The sequence below is a fragment of the Dasypus novemcinctus genome, chromosome 16 (assembly GCF_030445035.2).
Source record: "Dasypus novemcinctus isolate mDasNov1 chromosome 16, mDasNov1.1.hap2, whole genome shotgun sequence".
In the NCBI taxonomy this organism is placed as follows: domain Eukaryota; kingdom Metazoa; phylum Chordata; class Mammalia; order Cingulata; family Dasypodidae; genus Dasypus; species Dasypus novemcinctus.
In genome coordinates this window covers 91,793,672-91,817,210 of record NC_080688.1, presented here as the reverse complement: position 1 = coordinate 91,817,210, position 23,539 = coordinate 91,793,672, and the positions used below count along the sequence as shown (strand labels likewise).

At 37.3% G+C, this 23,539-nt stretch overlaps 1 protein-coding gene across 2 annotated transcripts in view; it reads right to left on the bottom strand.

Annotated features, from left to right (window-relative positions):
• The window catches only part of ZNF407 (zinc finger protein 407), a 516,959-nt gene that overhangs the window by 206,306 nt on the left and 287,114 nt on the right, over positions 1-23,539 (bottom strand). For both annotated transcript variants that reach the window (XM_058277896.2, XM_071208590.1), the window contains one exon: positions 2,992-3,158. In XM_058277896.2, coding sequence (XP_058133879.1) covers positions 2,992-3,158 — 167 coding nt within the window. The remainder of the gene's footprint in view (positions 1-2,991; positions 3,159-23,539) is intronic.

Here is a 23,539-nt window from a genome sequence, read left to right as displayed (position 1 = left end):
ATACTGTTTATGTTTCTCAAACTTTCATGGCATAAAAAAAAAGAAGTCTAGGGAATGCTACAGAAAACCTGATATTATTCATCTTTAATTATAGCTCTTGACTGGAAACCTCTGCAACAATCAGAGATTTGTAGGCTTAGTATTTGTTAAAGTGTGTAAATGCTCATTTTTTAGTATTTTTACTTGAGCTAACATTGTGCCCTATGGTTCATAAATGCAAAAATCGTTCCACTGTAGCATATTTAGGCAATATGTGCTGGCAAGGTAGGAGAGATTTAGTGAAATTATAAAACAATTTTCCAGAAACAAAATAAATCATTTGTATCTACCTTTATCTACTTGGCTAATTTAGACATTTAATGCAACAAGTCTTTCAAGGGTTTTGCTAGAGTCAGCCTGCTTTGTTCTAAAACATTTTAATATATCATAACAGAAATTTAGCTTGAGGCATTTTGGAAATATAATTTCTTTTTTTAGGTTGGTTTTGGAAAAAAATAGGAAATATTGAAAGGCAGAATAACTTTAGTAATCAAAGAGACCTCCCTTTATTAAAGAGTATTACTAGCTTTTCTAATTTTTATGAACATTCATTAATAAAGAACATTTTACCCAAATCTTACTTCACAATAAGTTAAAATGCTCATTATCATCATTTAAAAAAATAAGGCTGAATTTAAAAATATTTTCCTCTCCACTTTTGGGGTTAAGCTTACTCTTTGGTAACATTATTTCAATATCGAAACAGAAGAGCATAGATGGGTTGTGAAGAATAAAGTTTAATTATAATTACTCATTTAATTATTTAATCAATTTGAAGTATAAATCTTTCTAACTAGCTGTATTATCAATTAAATAACACTGAAAGTAGACTTTTTTAAAAATCCCAAAAGATAATTTGCTCATTAATATTAACATACCATTCCATTTTGAGACAAAATTGTTCTCTACAGTTTATTCATCGCCCTAGTTGTTGGTATTAACCCCTTGTGCATGAGTGGGAATGTGTGTGCGTGCCAGGATGTACATAGACTCACCCTCACATAGTCACACACACACTCTCACATGCACATGCACATATGCACCCATTAACCGGGCAGGTGTGTGGCAGAAGGGATACTTGTACTGCATCACCCCCTGGCAATCTTTCTAATGAGGAGAGAATTTTCTTACTACTGCTAGACTCAAGAAGAGTAGGCTTCCTTTTTCTCATTTATGAAGTTCTCAGGGAATCATATCTTTCTGGTAAAAGAAATACATTAACAAGCAAAGAAAAATCCTTAAGAGATTTATATTCTCTATGCACACATCCTATATTATAAAGTTTTATTGCCTTTCCTTATTGTAAAATAGGCCTAGGCACAAAGATAAGCGAATTATTCCTTTTCTATGTGATATATTAGTGACCTTGATTTTTTTATATATATAAGATGTAATTCAGGATGTTACTCTCCATTGTATTATGTCTGTCATATTTACCTTAGTGACTTCCTTCTGTATTTTTTTTGTTGTTGGTTTTTGTTTTTGTTTTTTCCATTTTAAATTCAATTTTCATTTCCTTTTCTTGTTGTTGTTTAGAGTGGGTAAGGGTGTTAGGGTTGGGCAGTAGGGAAACAGAGGATAAAGATAACTATTTTTCAAGAAAAACTAGGTGTACTATTTCACGCATTAGAAGGAGGTTCATTTAACATGCCATATTTATATGATAGTGGAGATATAATGGAAGAGACTTCTTTTCTTAACAACTTGCATTAGTTTCAAGTGTGCCATTTTGCATTCAAATGTAGAAAGACATGGAAACCAATCCTTTATTTTCTATTAGAAAACAGCCACTGTCCCCTATCTCTCATTATGGTGCAGACTACAAGACCTAACAACAAAAATCCATATTATTGATCTAGCCAAGTCTCCACAATTATTCTTTAGAAGGAAACGCCGACGATAAATTACATCTGCACTGGCTTTTCATCTGCTGTTCGATATAAGTGATCTCTCAGGGCAGGCTGGAGACCTTAAATCGTCAACACCCTTGTCAAAGAAGCTAAGGAGGCCTGGGCTTCCCACACACTGCTTCAGCAGAACTTTTAACCTATAATTTCTAACAATAATGCAGGATTCTGGGCAATCAGAAGAACATTTGGGAATGCTGATGAAAATTTATTCATTTTATTTCTCTGAAACAAAGTATTTTCTGGGTGGCATAAAGAGAAAGAAGAGCACAAAAATAACAAATAGCTCACAGTAATAAGGCCAAAGTGATAAGAGTACTCAAGTATAAGAATGTGAGGCAGTTCTGAGCCCACTGTTTTAGACAGTGAAAATCATGTTGCAAACACAGAATATCACAATGTGGTTTTAATGGGATATATATTTATGAAGGCCCAACTGCTATCATAGATGTATTGTGAATCCTGCACTTACTATTAATTGGTTCAAATCCCATATAGCCCATTAAATGCTTTCACATAAAATGACCATGAATTCGAACTCTTGTTAAATTTATAACTTTCTTAAAAAGTTAGAGTAGATTAGTCTCTATATTAATTGTCAAAAACTCTTGTATTTGATAGCAATCTCCTCTTCAAACAAATATTAATTTGATTAAAAACTTTATAAACAGTAAGTTAAACCAAGATTCAATAATATTAAATAATATTACGGAACTGGTCTATATCAGTAGCAAAACACAAGACTGGTTCTCGATGGAAATGTAAATAATATTTCCAAATGAACTTCTAGAAATGGAGCTTGCCTTTTATTAACATGTGCACATACACATATACACACAAAAATATTACTTTAAAATTATCCTGCATCTCATTTTTTAAAAATGAAATACCATACCTGTTACTATACAATTACTACAATCTTAAAGCAAGCTCTTCAAACATGAAATCGTTTCTATTGATGAGCTTTAAAATAATCAATGCACATGGTGAAGCAGGCCCACAGTGTAGCCTGCTGGCCTCCGTGCAGAGAGCTGGCATCTCAAACCTGTGTGGGTCCTGTAGTGGTCTTTCATGGCCGAGGCGGTGAGGAACGAGTAGTGGCACGTGGGCCATGAACATTTAAATGGCTTTTCTCCCGTGTGCAGTTTCATGTGGTTGTTTAGGGCCCACTTCTCCGTGAAACTTCTGTCACATAAATGGCATGTAAATTTCCTGCATAGAGGGACAGAGAAAAAAGAATGTAAATATTACACACATACAAGCACATAAAACCCAGAAAGAAGCAGGTTTTTAAGGTAAAAGCACAGACTTTTGTGGGGAGGACTGCAGACCTGCTCTGTCATGTCTGTATAACCAGGCATTGATTTTTCTGTCCAGGCCTGGCACTTCAGCCATTTATTCTCTGCTTTGCGGTTGGGCCCAACGGGTTTGAAAAATTCTGTTACAGTCCAGTCACCCCTGAGGCAAATGTGAGAATAGATTTCACCTGTACAGGCCCACACCACTTATCCAGGGCATGGGCTGTCAGAGCAAAGGCTAAATGAAAAGCTATCCATACTAAACTACTCCGACAATCCAGTGCTCTCTGCCGTGCGTGGCCACCCCTGCTTGCCCGCCACAGTGCAGAGGAGAGACCCACTTGTGACAGCACTGCTCAGGGACACACCAAACCACTCCATTGCCACCATGCTCTCTGGCAAGGAGAGCACACCCAAAGGTATCTCCTGAACAAGGTGTCCTTCTGAATGACCATACAGGTACATACCAAGTTTCCTTTGGGAACAGTAAGAATCAGACTATGGCAGCTTATTTTTTAAAAATTGGTATTTGAGGAAAATTAAGGATTTCTTCTGTAAGGAAAACTGAAAACAACAAATCAAGACTCACACTAGAAAATATTTCAACCCCACGGTTCACAGTTTAAGATCTTTTAATACCTCTAATAAAAGAGCAAATAAAAAAACATAAACAAAATAACTTTAATAGTTCCTCTGGTTGATCTGTCCCTTGCATTCATGAAATCATCACTAAAATACACTTTTTATTTCTAGTGTAATTTACTTTAAAGGATTCCTGTGACTAACAAAATGAATTAGTATCCAACTAATTATTTAGGATAATGAACAATCAAATAAAAGCAAACTAAAACCCAATATTCAAAATGGGAACATTTTAATAATTTGATAAGAGGACTATCCCACAAAAAGAGAAAATGGCTCTGCAAGTGGGATTTCATGTCAAGGATGGGGTTGGGTTTTTAGCAAGTTAATGCAAATGAAAATATAGGATTATAATATATATCTTTTAAATTATAAAACAATCAAGAGATATAAAGAGAGTACATAATTTTCACAGAAGTTTCAGGCATAATTTTATAAATTTCCTTAGTTCCTTAAGAGGGGAAAAAAATCCCAAGTTTCAAACAAATGGCTCTACCAAATTAAAGGAAATGTGGATCATTATAACAAATTAATCACTCAGAGTTTGACAAATTCTTATGAACAGAATTATGAAACAGCCTTTTATGAAAATGCCTATACTTATGTTATAGAGTAATATTTTTATAAAGTTTGATTTTAAATGTAATAAGTAAAATTTGCTAAATATTTAAGAAATTCATACAAAATATTTAAAGTATTTTATTGGTATTAAAATTGCCAATTAATATAGCCATATAACATATGTGTAGAGGTATACTACATTTATACCCATTAAAAAAAACTGACTTTCAAATTACTGCATCAATTGATCATTGCTTACAGGTACTAGAGAATGACAAATATAGCTAAATACTTCAAAATGCACTGTAAAAATAAATGTCCGTATATCTCTCTGACAGGTCTTCATGCATTTAACATTTCAAAACCATGACAGGGATCTTATTTCTAAGATAAATTTCCCTATCTACTTATTCCTTCATGTATTTATTGTGGATCTAACCTTCTCCTACAAGAAATAAATAAGGAGGTTAAGTAGATGCTATCTTTTAACAAATAGTTTCTCCTGACTGCATTACAACTTTATGAATGACAAAATAAATCCCTCATTTTTAAATCTACCATGATGTATATTTCACAAAATTACATCCGTGAAACTTCAATATGTGTACTCTATTATTCATATGTAATAAAAATGTTAAACTAAAGCTTAATGCTTGTCTTGAAATAACAAAAGCCAGGCAATTCAGAACTAAGGCCACTACTTGACTTTCAAAAAACCTCACATTTTACAATTTGCTGTATGAAAAATTCATGGACTGGTACTTTGAAAAGAGCCTGAAATATACCAGTATGAAATGTCCTTATAAAGCATAAGACCTACTCATCAATGGGATGTTTCCTGGAACTACACAAAGTCTCAGTCCTCAGATATGCTAAACTATTGGCTTTCATGCAGTCTGTCAGTAAGGACTTTGTCACCCATGCAGGCTCCCCCTGGGGCCTTGAGGAAGTCCATCTTGAAGTTTCCAGAAGAGACTCTGAGCAAAAATGTGCATTTCTGTTCCACAGCATGGACCTTGGAAGCAAAGGACTATTTTGCACCTACTTTCCTACTTTAGAAAGACCTGACACAACTACTCCAAAAACACTACCCTGGATGGTATTAGGGAAAGCAAAGGTGAAAAGAGGCAGATTCTTCTCTCAAGGAAATCATAGGCTATTAAACAAGAAAAATTACTCACAAAAATAACTTTAACTCTAAAAAAAGTTTTAAAAAAAATTAATTTTAAAAGAGGAAGCAATTAATGAAGTGGATTGGAGATGGGAGGGGGGGGTGTGGCTGTTAAGAGTAGAGAATGCTTCCTGGAAGAAGTGTTTGATTTTGATGTGAAAAGCAAGGTGTCAGTGGAAATGCAGAGATAGCAGCGAGAATGTCACTGAGAGGCAATGCACAGATCGAGCCAGGGAGGAGGTGAAAGCGCATACACAGAGCCATGCCACTGAGATTCCTACCGAACGGCCTGCTGCCCAAAATGAAGACAACCCTCCAGTGACCCAGGACTTACACTGGATTTAACTCAATGTTATAAATGTGTTTCTCCCTCATATGGGGGTCCTCCGTGTGAAATTTCTTCTTTACTGAATTCATGATATATTAAGGAGTCTGTTTGGGAAATTGCACTGGTGATAGGATGCCATCTAATTTTTCTGTGAAAGAGTTCTATACTAGTTCAGTGAAGGGATATACAACCATAGAATAATTACAATCGAAAAGGGTAAATAAGACAAGCATACAAACTAATAAGACAATATTTAGTCCAGCCTTGTATCTGTATGGTCCAGAAAAGTGCCAGGCACACAGTGGTGTTCCATAAATGATTTGGGACTGGTGGAATGAACTGAAGACTGGTGAATAAGCATCTTGTTCCTCTCCCTGAACTCGCCTGACTTCAGAACCACAGCGTGAGGTCTTCCCGACCCAGAGCCTGGGGGCCTTTCATCCAGGCTGCCCAGGGCTCCTGATTCTCACACTGCTGGTGTTTTCTCCTTTCCCAGCATTTGTGCTGATTTTATGTCTTGGAACAGATTTCAAACATGCAGAAAAAGACCAAGCTGTGTCCTACCACCCAGATTTATGTATCGTGAAGCTAATACCCATGATTTCCATTATTTCATGATTTCCATTTTGGCTTCAGATCCCTTCCATTTTCAAAACACCTAAAACTAATTGTACAAATTAAATTTTGAAAAATGACTTGACAGGCCATAGGTGAGGCCTAAAGTATGACTAGAGAGAAGAAAATCCCAACTGGGTGGAGAACACTTAGAAGGGTTGGAGAGAACACAAAGCCTCTGAGCTGAGCCTCAGAACAGAGACAGGAAGGGGTAAGAGAGGATCAAAGCAGTAAGCATGGTCTGATTTCAAAACTCAGAGGCACCTAGGAGCCCAGCCAACAAGACAGCACCACATCTCATGCAAGTGAGAAGCCTCAGCCTCCAAAATGGTATCAGAGGCCAGTAATCCCATTTCCAGTTCTTATGCCTCTACCCACTGGATAATGATCATTAAAAAGATCAAAATGTCAAGCAGTAAAATAAGGCATATTAAAAAAGGGCAGTTGGTTTTCTTCCTTTTCATCAGGTTCACTAGACATTTCTATCAAATATAAAGAGATTTTTAAAGGATTTCAAAAGGAAGAAAAAAGGGAAGCAGATGTGGCTCAAAAGAATGGGCAAATGAACAGGTTTGATCCCAGGGGCCTCCTGGTAAAGGTGAGCCAGGCCCATGCAATGAGCAATGCAGCAAGATGATGACTCAACAAAAAGAGAGACACAGGGGAGCATCAAGGTGAGACACTACAGAAACCAGGAACTGAGGTGACACAAGCGACAGGGAACCGATCTCCCACATTGGAGGTCCCCAGGATTGAATCCCAGTGAAGCCTGAAGAAGAGAAAAAAAAAGAAAGAAACAGAAACAGAAGATCACACAGAGAATGGACACAGGCAGCAACATAGCAGGGTGGGGTGGGAGAGGGTAAAATTTTTTTAATTAAAAAAAAGCGAGAAAAAAATCACAAGCAAAAGAAATGAAAAAGACATCAGATTTCTCAACAACAACACTGGAAATTAGAAGACAATGTAAGAATACTCTTAAAAATTTCAGGGCAATTATTTTAAATGTGGAATGGTTTACATTTTTTTTTTTTCAAGATACTTAAGATTATACAAATGTCACATAAAAAATATAGGAGATTCCCAAATGCCCTGCTTCCCACACATCCCACATTTTCCCACATCAACAGCATCCTTCATTAGTGAGGTATAATCATTGCAACTGGTGAACACATTTTGGAGCACTGCCACTAAGCATGGGTTAAAGTTTACATTGTAGTTTACACTCTCTCCCACACAACTCTGTAGGTTATGGCAAGATATAAAATGGCCTATATCTGTCATTGCAATGTCACTCAGGACAATTCTCAAATCCCCCAAATGCCCATGTATTACCCTCTCCCTGCCTTCAGAACCTTCAGTGGCCACTATATCTTTAGTGGCTCCTAACCAAAGTTGTTTTCATTATGACCACACTGATTTCTAGGAATTGAGATGTCTGTTATACTAAAACTTTTTGGAATAAAGCCCCTCCCCTCCATCTTTTATGTGTAGAAAGTGTGGTATAAGTCAGTTACAGAGTTCTTAATCCTTTAACAAAAAATTACAAGCATTATTAAGTTATTTAAAGGTTCTTACATTAAATTCTAAGCAAATTTCTAGAACTATTGATATATAGTGTAGGTTTCTTTATTTACTGTTACATGTGCTATTGGTTTGTTAGCACCTCTCCCAAACTCAGAATTACTCTGGGCCTTTGTCCTCCTACTTGCTAAATTCTGAGGAGCAGTCAGGTGGGAAAAGGGGTAGGAAAGGTACAAGGCAAGATGTTCAGCACATGCCAAGGGACCTTCCTTTTTGAAATGCTCTATTACATGTTTTGCAATAATGGAGCAAAGACTAAAACTCACATCTCTAGACTTAAAAATATGAAAAGAGAATACTAAATGTCTCCATTTCAAGTTATATAACAATAACCAGAAATCTGAACCCGGGTGTTACTAGGCAGCATGTATAAAGTGAAGCTGAAGATTTAGCAGCAGGCTGAATTGTAAATATATAATTAATGGCACTATCGTAATATCTATTTCTCCTATAAAATACACTCAGCAAAAAGTGACTGCTTTTGAATGTCTAAAGAGCAGAAAGGGTATATATTTGCCCAAGGAAATGCATTCCTAAACTTAACTTTCCAAATTACAAGAATAACTCAAAGTTCTATCAGGGGATTCTATAATCATCTTTTTCAAATTGTATTTCTGTCATTATTTTAATAGGTGAACTAATTATTCCATTTATTAGTAACTTAAGATCTACACTTACATCACTTATTTATGAAGAGGAAGGTATTTTGATGAAATTGTTTACTTGAGAATTTCAGCCATTTCTAATGAAAGCTTACCCTTCTCGCTTACCCTTCAGCTATTGCCTTCATCCTTTCCAATTATCTCCGTACCTGTGGAATGGCATTCATTCCTTCACTGAAAACTACATTAGGTGATCATTAGGTGATCTGTATCCTTCTCTTCCCTGGATTTCTAATTCTCCTACTCTCAAGTGCTTCTTCTTTACCTTTCTGTCCTTCTACTTACCTTGGGCTCTGAATTGTCAGTGCATCTTTAAAAAGTTAGCTAGTTCCCACTTCAATACCAACATATTCTGGCCTCTGGAGCATGTCTCTCTGCTCCTAAGTTTCATTCTGATAATTAAGGCAAAGTCACAGAACAGGAAACCTAGGTGTCTGTTAACATATGAAGTCATGTTAAACTCTAGTTACCAACAAAAGGAAATTTTAACAACCACAAAAAATAATTTTAAAAATCTGCAAAAACCTGGAGTATGTAAGGAAACAGGAGCTCTTTAAACATTCTAAGTGTTAGTATAACTTAGAAAAACAACTCTGAAGAACAAACTAGCAATGGTATTTAACACTGAACATGTATGTCCTACCCACACTTTTTTCCCACAGTCCCTTTTAAGTATATGTCACTAAGAAACTCTTGCACATATACAGGCATGTTAAAAAAAAATAAAAATAAAAATTCCCCATTAAAATAGAGAAAACTGGAAGCAATCTAACCATCCATTTACTGGAGAGCAGTAAAACAATGTATTTAATCATAAAAATGGAATATCATAATGCAATTCAGGCCTACATTTATCATCATGGGAAGAAAAATCTCAAAAACATGAACTATAGGTGTTGACTCATTCAAAATTATTATTGTAAAATAAAAATAAACTGATGCTAAAAAACTTAACTGGCAGGGCTGTTGGTCTCTCAGTATACCACATATATACCATACTGTGAAAGCAGTGCAGGCAGGTTCTATGGTCATGGCAAATGGAGTTCAGTGCCATGTCAGTTGGCCCTCCTTTGGAGTTTGTGTTTCTGTGTGATGGAGCTGGACTCAGATGTGATCTTTGTTCACAAGCCTCTCCTGTTACTTTTACCAGATCTGTAGTTAGTTGGTGGTGGGTTTAGTGTATGCCCAGGGGACCTGGACCTCTGGACTGACCATGTGATAGCCAGGCCCTGAGCCTCAACAGACTTGCAACTCCTACACTCTGGTTTATTGGACTTACCCCACTCAGCTAACATGGAGGTGAAGAAGGTCAACCACCACACCAGGGAGCCAAGAGTGCCTACAACTGAAAGCAGCAGAGTTGCATCCATCGTCCATGTGGAATCTAAGCCCCCTCTTGATATAGATGTGGAGTGGACACAACCATTCTAAGGTCCACAGGATGGAGGAATAGAGTTTGGATTAGAGTGGACTTACTGATATTCTATTCATGAACTATTGTGATTAGTAATCGAAAAAATGTGGTACTGGTGTGGAGAAAGTGGCCATGGTGGCTGCTGGGGGTAGGAAATGGGAGGAAGAGATGTGACGTGGGGGCATTTTCGGGGGTTGGAGTTGTTCTGGGTGGTGCTGCGGAGACAGTTATCAGACACTGAATGTCCTCCCATGGCCCACTGGGTGGACTGTGGGAGAGTGTGGGCTATGGTGTGGACCACTGACCATGAGGTGCAGCGGTGCTCAGAGATGTATTCACCAAGTGCAATGAATGTCTCATGATGATAGAGGAGGTTGTTGCTATTGGGGGAGGAGTGAGGTGAGGGGGGTGGGGGATATATGGGGACCTCATATTTTTTGAATGTAACATTAAAACAAAAAAAAGACAAAAAAAAAGAAAGCAGTGCAGGGTTTCTAGAGTTCCCATCACTACAGTCCAACACACCAATGACAACCTCTCAATAATTTCTAAGTTCCTCAAATAATACCAATGAACAGGAGGTTTCTTTGAAAGTAACAGCCTCCTTTTGCAATTAGTACAATTTAGTAATTACATAATAATACAATAAACTAAGATGAAATGAAACTAGAATTTGAAGTGGTCTTTGCCCAGGAGGGGTATCAAATGAATTTCTGCTGACTTGCAAATATATTGGAAAAATAATCACTTTCTTGAATAAAGAAGCACATAAAAAGTCAAGTAAAGACATCTACTAAAGAGCAACCACAATACTCAATTAATTTACATGAGCATCTTAAGCTTAAAAAAAAGTACCCCAAAGGATAGCAAAAAGAAATGAAGAAGTTCAAGAAATTTCTGCCATGATAACAAATTCAATATCTATAAGCACCATAATTTTGAGATGCCTGCATTTTTGGGGGCCTGGTAAACAGCTGGGTAAAAACTTATGATACTTGTTTTAAATTGGAAACTATTTTTTCATGCATGCTAAATTCACAATTATTATTCCACAGTAATCCTGCCTATCTTATTTTTTGGAGGTTTTAAAACACTATATACATGTTTAAATATAATATGCAACTCTAAACTACAGGAAAATAAAAATTTCACACTTTTTTCCTCTAAGTTGAATAACCAAAAGCTGCTGACAGCTAAATAAACGTAATGGTGTTAAAACAGGCAGGGTCATCTTTTGGCCCTCTCCCTCTCCAATAGTTATGTCCATACACATAGGCACAAAGTCCAAACAAAAACTTTGACTCAATCACTGAAGTCATGCCCTGAAACCAACAGTGTTCCAGGATAATATTAATATCTAGATTATGTAAATTAGATTAGGTTTTAAGAATTGCCTGATTCAGATTATATATAAAACATAGGCATGGTTTATAGCAAGAAGCTCAAAGATCTAAGACTGGAAAGGTTTCATTTACTAAATTCAACTCTGAAGGCTCAAGGGTGGCTTACAAAGGAAAGTTGAAATACATCCCATGAGGACTTTTATTCAGTACCTGAGGGAGTCTGCTACTTATAACCAATAGTCTTTTAGTGCATTTCTGCCCAGAACAGGTGATAATTAGCCTAATTAACAGGCTAGATCCTGGCTAACTAGTTGGAAAAGAAATTTAACCTCATTTTTGCCAAAGCCGGTCACTTTTAAATGTCTTTACATATCACTCCTTTTCTAAAAGCTATGGAACACATTTTTCTGGAACTTTCAATTCAATTCATGAAACAGGCTAAAAAGCTTCTTGTCAAAATAATATCTGGGAGCAGTACTAAGTAAAATATTCATCCCAGGTTGCCTTAGTCTGCGAATAACCAAGAGAATGACTCATTCCAAAGAAAAACTTGCAAGGATTAGAACTGCTACATCCTCAAAGATTGAACTCATCCTTCAAAATCTTATTCCCATGAAAATTTTCTTCATCAAAGACAACACTCTGGCTTAACCAAAACAGTGTCAATAAGTATGGTTGGAATTTCCCCCATTACACCACATGTTCTATATTCAATACTTTTCAGCACAATGGGATCTCAGATCAGGGGCTGGGAACCTTTTTGTGCAAAGGGGCAGACAGTAAATATTTTCCCCTTTGAAGGCCATAAGATCTCTACTGCAGCCATTCAACTGTGCCATTTCAGTACAAAGGCAGCAGTAGACATTATGGAAACAAATGAGTATGGCTTTGTTCCAATAAAACTTTATTTACAAAAACAAGAAAATGGGGCAGATTTGGCTTTCAGGGCATACACACTTCACAAACCCATGATTTAGATAATAGGCTACCCTTCCATTCCCTCCTCCCTGCCCCCTACCCCCCACTGCAAAACAAAAACAACAAAACCTGAGCTACACGGGATAAAAAAACCTGAATGCTGCTGATAAACAAAAGTCCATTAAGTCCCCTTCACAGCATCTGAGAAGTTAGCTGAGTCCTGAAATAGTTATGCTTCTTACAGGGCTTTAAACGCCAACATGAGAACAGGTGGAAGGAATTACACTGCATATGAAACCCATTCAAGTCACAGACTGCATTGTTCTTTCCAAAAATATCCTCTTTCAACTGTATCATAGAGATGGAGGGCTGCAAAGTTGAAAACAATTTAAACTAACCATGGACGTCAAGCACTGGAGAACAAGACATGCATTAAATTGCCACAAACCTCTAGTCTGGACTAAATGAAATGTTGCTGCTTCAGGATAAGTAAGAAAACCATGGATTCATGTAAGGAAGGTTAAAGTAGTAGTTACAAATCAGGGACTAATATTACAGCTTAAAGAATATATAAAAAGAATTTCTTTCAGAACATCACACTTGCTGAGATACAAATTCTTCTTCTATATCAATCAATTAAAAATTATTTATTGGTATTGTCTAACATCTCCTAAAAGGGCTCATGATTCACATGGATGGTCAAGACTAGTAGTGAAATTAAGAGAACACAACAACACCAAAATACACGTGACTGAAAGATTTTTAAAAGATGGTCAGAGGGAAGCAGATGTGCCTCAACAGATAGAGCGTCTGCCTACCATATAGGCAGTCCAAGGGTTCGATACCCAGGGTCTCCTGGCTCATGTGGTGAGCTGGCCCACGCGCAGTGCTGCTGTGCACAAGTAGTGCCAGCCCATGCAGGAATGCCCCTCGTGTAAGGGTACCCCCTGCACAAGGAATGACACCTACACAAGGAGAGCCGCCCCGCACAAAACCACAGCCTGCCCAGGAGTGGTGCGACACACACACATTGCTGATGCAGCAAGATGACACAACAAAAAGAGACATAGATCCCCAGTACCGCCTGATGAGAATACAAGCGGACACAGAAAAACACACAGCGAATGGACAGAGAACAGACAATGGGGGGTGGGGTGGGGTGGGGGTGGGGAGAAATAAATAAATCTTAAAAAAGAAAAAAAAAGATGGTCAGAAAAAGTGTTGGTAAATATATAGTTGAAAATAGCTGGAAAGGACTTTAGGAATAGGTGGGGCTTCAGAAAGGTCTTAGAGGATACAGAAAACAAAAGTAAGGGAAGCAGCAGGAATGACAAGCAAATGATGTGTAAATGGTGAGACGACCATTCTAACAGGGGGAGGAGCTGGGTAGTAGTGAGGAAAAAAGATGAGTAATTTAAATAAAGCTGGATTAAAACAGTCCTCATAATCAGACAGAGAAGTATGGCTATGATAGGGCAACAAGGAACCACCAATCTTTTCTTTTTTCCTCTCTTTCTCTAATGGACAAGTTCAGTGCCCGCTTTTCAAAATTATTTGATATAATTTTCTAAGGAGATAAATGTGGCTTTATCCTTCAAGGGTATTCATGAACAAGCTGACAAAATATATATGCATACATAAGCACAAATAAGTGCATATCCAGAAAAAAACCTACTATGAAAACATCCTCATTTGAGATTAAGAATTCATTTTTACATTTTGCCAAGCAAAGTACAAATATTCAAACAGCATGTTAGCTATAGCAGACACTGCTATGCTTCAAGCCATATACCTACAGACGGTACTTCAGAAGCCTGAGAACCTCCGACTGCATCACTTGCATATCTGAGGAAAAATATTTTACCAAGTTTTAAGATGACACCATGGCAAGTTAAAGTATTAATATAATTATATTAGATTGATTAACAAATGCAGCAAGGATTTTACCAAAAAGACCAAAAACTGGCTTACTAAAAGGGAAAGAGCACTAATTTAAAGGGTTTAAGATATATTTAGGGGATTTGAATCTCTGGACTGACAATATGATAGCCAGGCCCTGAGCCTCAACAGACTTCAGCTCCTATACTCTGATTTATTAGACTTACCCCACTCAGCTAACATGGAGTTGAAGAAATAAATAAATCTTAAAAAAGAAAAAAAAAGATGGTCAGAAAAAGTGTTGTATAAATTTTTACTAGTACCACACCATGGAGCCTAGAGTGCCTACAACTGAAAGCAGGAGGATTGCATCCAGTATCCATGTGGAATCTAAGCCCCTACTTGTCATAGATGTGCAATGGACACGACCAATCCAATGTCCACAGAGAAAATGTGGCATTGGTGTGGGAAGGGTGGCCATGGTGGCTGCTGGGTGCAGGGAATGGGAGGAAGAGATGAGATGGGGAGGTGTTTTCGGGACTTGGAGTTGTCTTGGGTGGTGCTTCACAGACACCTATGGGACACTGTAGATCCCCCCAGGGCCCAATGGATGTAATGTGGGAGAATGTGGGCTACGATGTGGACCATTGACTATGGGGTGCAGCGATGCCCAGAGATGTACTTATCAGGTGCAATGGATGTGTCATGATGATGGGAGAGAGTGTTGCTGTGGGGGGAGTGGGGGGTGGGGGCGGTGGGGTTGAGTGGGACCTTATATTTTTTTAATGTAATTTTTTTTAACGTAATATTTTTTTAAAAAAAGAATTAAAAAATAAATTAAAAATAAAATTAAAAATAAAAATAAAAAAATTAAAAAAGAAAGCAAATCAACTATCAAATTAACTGACGCAAGGAAATTTTCTTTTATATTTTAATATTTTAAAATTAAACAGATTTGGCATACTAATGGCAGCTAACTACAAAAAAAAACAAAAAACACTAAACTAAACTTCTTTTCCAATTCAGACTAGTCATAGTCCAACTCAAATGAAAACTATGATTCTTACAGAACATGCTGGTCATAAGGATTTCATAATACAGTGTTATAAAACTATTATCAGGAACATGTTTCATTAACATTGTTGTATAAATTTTTACTAGTACAAACGTGGTATAGAAAATCATGGTCTCTCTGTAAGGAATATTTGCCTCAAATCTCTTTTTGCTAATAAAGCTGAGAGTTTCGTATGCTCAGTCCTTGGCATGCCATGGGTTCAGAAGCAGTCTTTTGGGGTCAGATATTCATGGTGCTGGACAAAGAGCACCTATTAAGTGGATGGCCTTGGGCAGCCTCTGAGTCTCTGTAGGACCAAGCAGTTTTTATTCCTGGAGTGGAATCAAGTCCATATTTCTAAAAATATCAGGCATACTTCTCTTCATTTTCATCATAGCCTCTATCAATGATGTTCTATAAATAGTAAATCAAGAGAATTATCTATTATTTCACAACTGTTTAAAAGGTCAATAAAGACATAGTTCTTACTTGGTTTACTTGAGAGCAATCTCAGCCAGTTTCAACTCCCCAGTAAAGACCCACACTGGAATACTTTCAAAAGAGGAGACGTTTCCTTAATAAAATTATTTAGTCAAAGATAACACGGCCGATCATAAGTACTGTTTGGATTACACTTCTAAGAGAAGGTTCAAATCTACTAGAACCAGTAATTGACATTGATGTATTTCTCCCCCTCCCCTACATTTTTTATTTTTTAAAAGATACTTCGATTACATAAATGTAGCAGAGAATACATAGGAGATTCCCATATGCCTCACTACCCTCCCTCCCACATTTTCCCACATTAGCAACGTCTTTCATCATTGTGGTACATTCATTGCAATTGATAGTGTTTCTTTATAGCTCCCAGACTTTGGCACATTGGTTAAATGATAGCAGACAATCACTATTCATCAAAAACGTGACTTCCCATAGGATTCAAATATCCAGTGGACTAAATTTAAATGGGTAAAATATTTCTCTCTACCAAACAAATTTAAATTCACCTTCAACAAATGTATTAAGAAAAATTATATTTTTTCCCATAAAACATTTTTTTAATACTGGAACATGTTTCATAGTCCCATGCATGTTATATACTAGCATATACAGCATATTTGAAAGTTAGCCTGTGGGTTCTGAGGTATCTATTATAGAAACAGAATTTCTAGAAATTTGAATTTATGGGCCAAATTGACAAAGGACTGTCCTATCTGACATAACTCTGGAGCTAAGACAAGCAGCATTTCCAAACTTTGGGTGTTACACTGTCTTGGCCTTTGGCATCATGTTGGCCTTCTAGCATGTCAGGATGATCTAAGGAACCATCTGAGCTCAAGGTAAGCTTGGCCAGAAGGCATGAGATGTATTGCCCGATAACCTCAGAGTTCAGGACAAACTTGGCCCTTTTGAAGTCCTTAGACCAAAGAGCAGCAGTCACAGTACACTTCAAGAAAAACTTATCTTTTGGCATTTGTGCATTTGGAGCATTAACAAGGCACGATTTGAGCTCAGTAGACTAATTCAAAGTGGGTGTTATAGAATCTGATATAGATCTTAGGCTGTTTAAATTCTAACATTCTGACATACATATACATAGAGTATCATGTTGAGGGGACTTGATTTCTTATTTTCTTATCCATAAATTCAAGGGAAAATACTAAAACTGGATCAACATTAAAAACTTTTTAAAGGGCAGCGGACTTGGCCCAGTGGTTAGGGCGTCCGCCTACCACATGGGAGGTCCTCGGTTCAAACCCCGGGACTCCTTGACCCGCGTGGAGCTGGCCCACGTGCAGTGCTGATGCGCACAACGAGTGCCCTGCCCTGCAGAGGTGTCCCCCATGTAGGGGAGCCCCACGCGCAAGGAGTGCGCCCCTTAAGGAGAGCCGCCCAGCACGAAAGAAAATGCAGCCTGCCCAGGAACGGTGCCACACACACGGAGAGCTGAAACAAGATGACGCAACAAAAAGAAACACGTATTCCCATGCCACTGACAACAACAGAAGTGGACAAAGAAGACGCAGCAAATAGAGAGAACAGACAACTGGGGGGGGGGGGCGGGCGGGGGGAGGGCAAATAAATAAATCTTTAAAAAAAAACTTTTAAAAGAGTTTTCAAGTTATTGTGATCAAACTAAGAATAAGTAGTTAATAAAATACTAGTAGGTTCTTTACTGTTTCACGCATATGCCTCCGTTGTACAATGGGTACAAAGAAACTGTCAGTGAAATACAAATAAAACTTGAGTCCATATCTATTTGAGGCAAATCTAGATGGGGGAAAAAACCTCTTAAATGCAGGTCAAAGAAATTAAGTATTAAAGTTGCTTCCTTTCAACAGAAAACAGTTATTATTTACTTGAAAAATTGCGTGTATGCCCTTCTTTTCATAAAACAGATTTGCCGAGTTCATCTATTTCTTACATGTTCTAAATTATTTTGAAAAGATAAATTCAGATAGGCATCTATAAACAGTGCATATAGATCATTAATACTAATTTTTCAAATCTTCAACACTTCAAACAAAAGACTTTGTGGAATAACATTATCATTTATTATATATCTTCCAGCATTCAAAAGACTAAATTTCTTTCTAATGCAATTAAGTGCATAAGCAAAACCAACAGGAAGGATAGGGGTGATAAAATATATTTATACTTGGGATAAGTATAGTCTTTGGGAAGCTAAAATACAGAACTAAGTGAAGTCATCAAAATGAGGTTAACTAAAAAGACTTTTCAATTATGAGCCAGGTAAGAATAAAAACAAGGCAAATAGCTTGCTAAGTTTAGAATTTTTGATTAAAAAAAAAAAAAGAAAACAAAGTCACAAGACTCTTTATTTGCTATTTGCTGGTATCTTTTTTTTTTTTTTGGAGGTACTGTGTATTGAACCTGGGACCTCAAACATGAGAAGCAGGTGCTCAACCACTGAGCTACACGTGCTTCCCTGCTAGCGTATTTTTACTGAAGACTTGTCAGGCTGAAAACATAGAAATGGATTAAAGTTCAGGAAATGATTTTCTGAAAGGTAATACAAATGACTCTTTTGGCCCTGTGTGGGTAGAAACAGCTGTGAAAGTTTTTTGTGAGTCAAATCTAAACAGAATTTTGTTCAGAGCAACTGGCCAGCTGCTGTCTACCCCTAGGGGAGTTCAGGCCACTGCAGTAGCCAGCAAAGCCAGTGCATGGAAAAGACACAGGGAGAAGGAGAAGAGATGCAAGGACTCAGTGATGGCAGCGACCTGTGGGTCCTGGGTCCCACCACAAGCTCAACAACTCACCATGGGCACAACACACCAGGACGCTTCCCCATGTACCAGATTAAAGCACAAGACTTAGGCTTGCCCTGTCCCAAAGCAGCATGAGACGGCACTGGGAGTCCTCCTTGATATACACCTTTTTACTGGACTGCCAGTTTGGGGGTCTCCACCCTACCCCAGTCGTAGTTTACAGTAGCATTATAGTGGCCATGCCCTCAAGGGCAGCTTCCTGGGGTCTTCTTCCTCTCCCAACCCAGGGATATAGGTAGGCTTGGTCCTCAGTTCTCATCTCTTTCAAACTGCACTCACTCCCTAGGAGAGCTATAGTTCTTCCCCCAACAAAACTCACTCCGGCAGTGGTCTTTCACACCTATTTAAGAGCACAGCTTCATTCTTTTGGTTGTACAGGCAAATCCTGGAATTATTCCTTACTCTTTATCTCATCAGTCCAGCAGTCAAACTTACAGGTGGCCGTGCTTTTCTGATATTTCAGTATCTGTACTTCCATCTATCCCTGCTGCCACCAATGTGGGCTAATCCACCACTATATCATGGTATGAACGTTACAAGAACCTCCAGTAGCTCTTGCTATTTCCACTCCTGCCCTCCCTGCTTTCTTCATTCATTCTATTCTCCACACAGTGCAGAAAACCATTCTTGTGAAACTTAGATCAGATCATGCCAGGCCATTGTCCAAAGTCCACCAGTCTCCCAATGAGAGAAAAAATAAAAACAAAATCAAACTCCTTACAAGGTCCTGGAAGCCTCACATGGGGGAAGACCCATCCCTCTGAGGCCCCATAAACACACTCTGCCTCCCTGAGCCCCTGCTAACCACCTACTGCTTTGCTCTCCCAATGGCAAGACCACACACCCCACTGCAGGACACTGGCCGTGCTTCTCTCCCTACCAGAAATATTCACCCGGGTCTTCGCTCATGTGGCACCTACCCTATGAAGCTTTCTCTCATCACTCCTGCAAACAGCATTACCCACCCCGCCACTCCTTTGGGGCTCGTGATTGTCCTTGCATATCCTCATTATACCAATACTGGCAAATATTTTACTGATTAATTTTGCTTATTGATGTCACCCTGCATTAGAAAATAAGCTCATAACAAAATTTTTTGTCTATTTTCTACTATATCCCCTGGGCCCAGTGCTTAGCTCATAGGTGGTACCTAATATTTGTTCAATGAATTAACAAAGTAAATATTGTAAAATTAAAAAGTACAGTAGTAAATTTATTATAACAAACAATCTATCAAAAAGAAAATGCACAGGCACATGTATGAGTCAATATCTATAGGTAAATGGATAGAAAATGATCAGGGACAATTATACCAAACCATGACTGGTTCTTATCATAGGGAAAGAAATAGGATTTGGATGGTTCGTGGAGGAAGAGAGAGAGTGTAAATAATTTTTGAAAAGGGGTAGTTTCAGTTAGCACTTTATATATTGTTGCAGTAAAAACATTATAAGCACATATTACTTTTTTACAAGTACAATTTCTGAAATGTTTGAGGCTAAGCCAAAATAAAATTTTAAATCTAGTTTAAAGGAATCACTTTTCTACTGTTTGCATTCCCATGTCACACTCGTACAAAGTTATATAGCTGATACCGTCAGAGTACTACAGAGATAAACAAGAGATAAATATTTATTGAGGCAGTATAACATCAAACTTTAGAAAGGAACAAAGACAGTTTATGGCCTTTGATTTTGGGGTTTCAATAGTGAATATACAAGAATTCAAATACCCCAAACATCTGCATATAATGAGTATATAACCTTAAACTATGAAAGATACAAAGTTGACAGCTAATCAAAAATACTGTTCACTATGATTAAAGAATCTTCTATTTGCCACGAGTTCATTGCCAAAAAATCACAATTTTTAAAGATCTAGTTCGGGGCATTTCATAATAGAAAGATATTTTCCGGCCTTTGGAGCAGACTGGCTCCCACTGAAGTCCCATCATCATTCCATTTTCATTTTTAATTTGCTGCACTAATACAAGAGACATGTTCCTCTGAGCACATTTACCACTCACAAGTCAACATCACGCCACATCACATATGCTGACTTTTGGGTTATTTTGTACTTTCATACAAGTATACTCCCTAAAAGATTCTAAGCAATTCAAGGACATTCACATTGATTTTCAAATACTTGACATCTTTGAGAGTGCCTATACCATAGTAAAAGTAAGAAGCACAAATTTTAAGAAATATCTACAAATTTAGTAATTTTATGTAACTAAATTTTCAAAGGCTTAAAATATGACCAGAGGTTGTTGATGTGGGAGGAGTAGGGTGAGGGGGGTTGGGGGTAAATGGGGCCCTCATATTTTTTGAATATAACATTTTTTTAAAAATTTAAGAAAAAAGTAAAAACAAAAACAAAACAAAATTAACAACAAAAAAATATGACCAGAAATATTCTGATGAATGAATTTCTCAATGACATATTTAAAACCACAAAACAAGCTGCTTCCAGGGGCCATGCCACAGTAGTAAAGCAGATGCCACCATGCCACCAACTTAGCTGGGTGAGTTTCACTGGTTATATGTTCTTTCACCTTGAATTTTTACATATGTCAGGTGAAATGGAATTGAAATAAATAATCTCTAAAACACATTCCAGCAATAAAAGCTTCAGCCTCATTTTGATTAACTCTGCCCCAGTCCCAGGGTAAGACCTGATGAGGAGCTGCCACCGAGGGCCACATCCCCCAGGAGAGGTAGCAGGGCCTGAGGGGCCAAGCCCACATCATATTGGCCTGGCAAAGATTCCAACCAGCACCATAGCCAGGGAGAAATCCTAGACCACTCACAGTTTAAGGGCCCACTGCACTGTTCTATCCATCGCATCTACATGCAGTCTAAATACTTGTTAATTCTCTTCTGGAACAAACTAAACTTCAGGAAGAAAGAGGTTTGAATATCCTTACTTTAAGTGGTAGGGTGGAAGAAGGCAAGGTCAGAGGAAAAAAAATATGTTTAAAACTTCTTTTAAAATTTGTCTAAGGCAGTAAAAAAATACACAAACACATATATATAAATTAATATTCCAATAAATTATTCTGCCAAGCATAGCTTTATAACTACGAAAAGCCCAGAAGTACAGGTATGAGACGATGGTATAACAACAGAAACAAAAGAATAGAGTATGCATGCTATAGCCAACACACTAAGATAAGCTCTTATAGCCCCTTACACAGACAGGGTACTCAATTACTGAAGTGAATTGAAAATTCTCAAGTGAAATTGAGAGACTAGGAGAGAAAAGTAGTCAATAGAGAGGAATTAAAGGAGACTTATTATCTACATATAGCCAGAAGATATAGATGACAATCTCCACAGGAAATTATATCATGACATCCACAGAAACTTGCTTAAGAGAAGATGGCAAAAGAAAAAATGATGTCCTCTGTTCCACAAACCACCTCAACATCCAGAGACCTGTATTTTACTTCTCCAAACATCTCTAATATGTTACATCTCTAATATGTTACATCTCTAATATGTTACATTTATATTGACTATTAAGATCTATTATTCTTCAGAAAGCATTAAAGAATATGCATAAAGGCACTTAGAAGCAGGGCATGCAGAAACAAAGTTCTGAGAATAAAAGCTCAGGTGAAAGATAATTAGGAAAATTTCCTCTTGGGAAAAAGAAAAGCAAAAATATTAACACATTTTAATTGCTCTCAAGTAAACAGGTCCTCCACTAAATTTTAACTTTTACCAGAACTGACACAGATCTGACCAGAAATCGATAAGGCTGCAAGAGTTGATACAAAAAAAAAAAAAAAAAAAAACAGAAGAAAAACTGAAGAGCAGAAATTTTATAATTGAAGGAAGATGTCTTAAGATAAATGTTTCTAAATATAAGAATCAGGCAATTTGCCTTTAATAAGTAACAATACCATTTGAAATTCAAATGACTATGTGAAGGGACTACTTGTGCAAAAGTAAATACTTTAAAGGAAGTTCTATATGAATGTATTTTAAACTTTGATATTTGGGCAACCAAAATAAAGATGACTATAACTTTATGAGGGGAACAGAGCAGAAATACAATTATGCCTTTATCCCACAAAGCTGCTATCAGTGTTTCAGACATGTATGATTTAATACAGTTTTTATTTCTCTCCTAACACTTCTGCTAAAACTCTTAGAGGGACATCTGGCCACATGCAGAAACACATGGCCATGTTACTGGGGCAAGAGCACCTTGGGAGGCCCGGCCACTGCACATGTCCAGGCAGCGCGACTGATGCTGCAGCTCACTTTCACTACAGAGAGGAAAGAGACATTGCCCATAGTTACTGATCATAAAACACTCCCATCAAGTACAAAGGTTTCCCCTTTGCTTAAAATAATCAATAGTGTTTCCATTCATTTTCACAAATAAAAAAGAAATCATTTATTTGGTAAAACAAGAATGAAGGTTTCAATTTAAACAATTCAGCATTCTAAATGATCTCAAACATTTTTTAAAAAGTCTAAAGTTACATTGCTTATCTAAAGAGTGTGTAACAATGAAAACACCACTCCCTCTCAATACTTGATACAATATAGATCTTTAAATCACAGAAAAGAGTTCTATTCTCACTAAACACTGAATGCAAACACTGAATTCACCTTTAACTCTTTGTGACTAGAAAGTCATAAATTCAGACAGAGAACTTCAATCTTTCAGTCAAGAATAGGATTCGATTTATAGATTCATAGTTAAGACAGGCATAATCATGAATTCAGTACCAATCACAGATAAGCAAATAGTGAAATAACAGGTATTTTTAAACTGAAAAAATTAAAGGGCAATAAAAATAAGCTTAAATAGAAGAA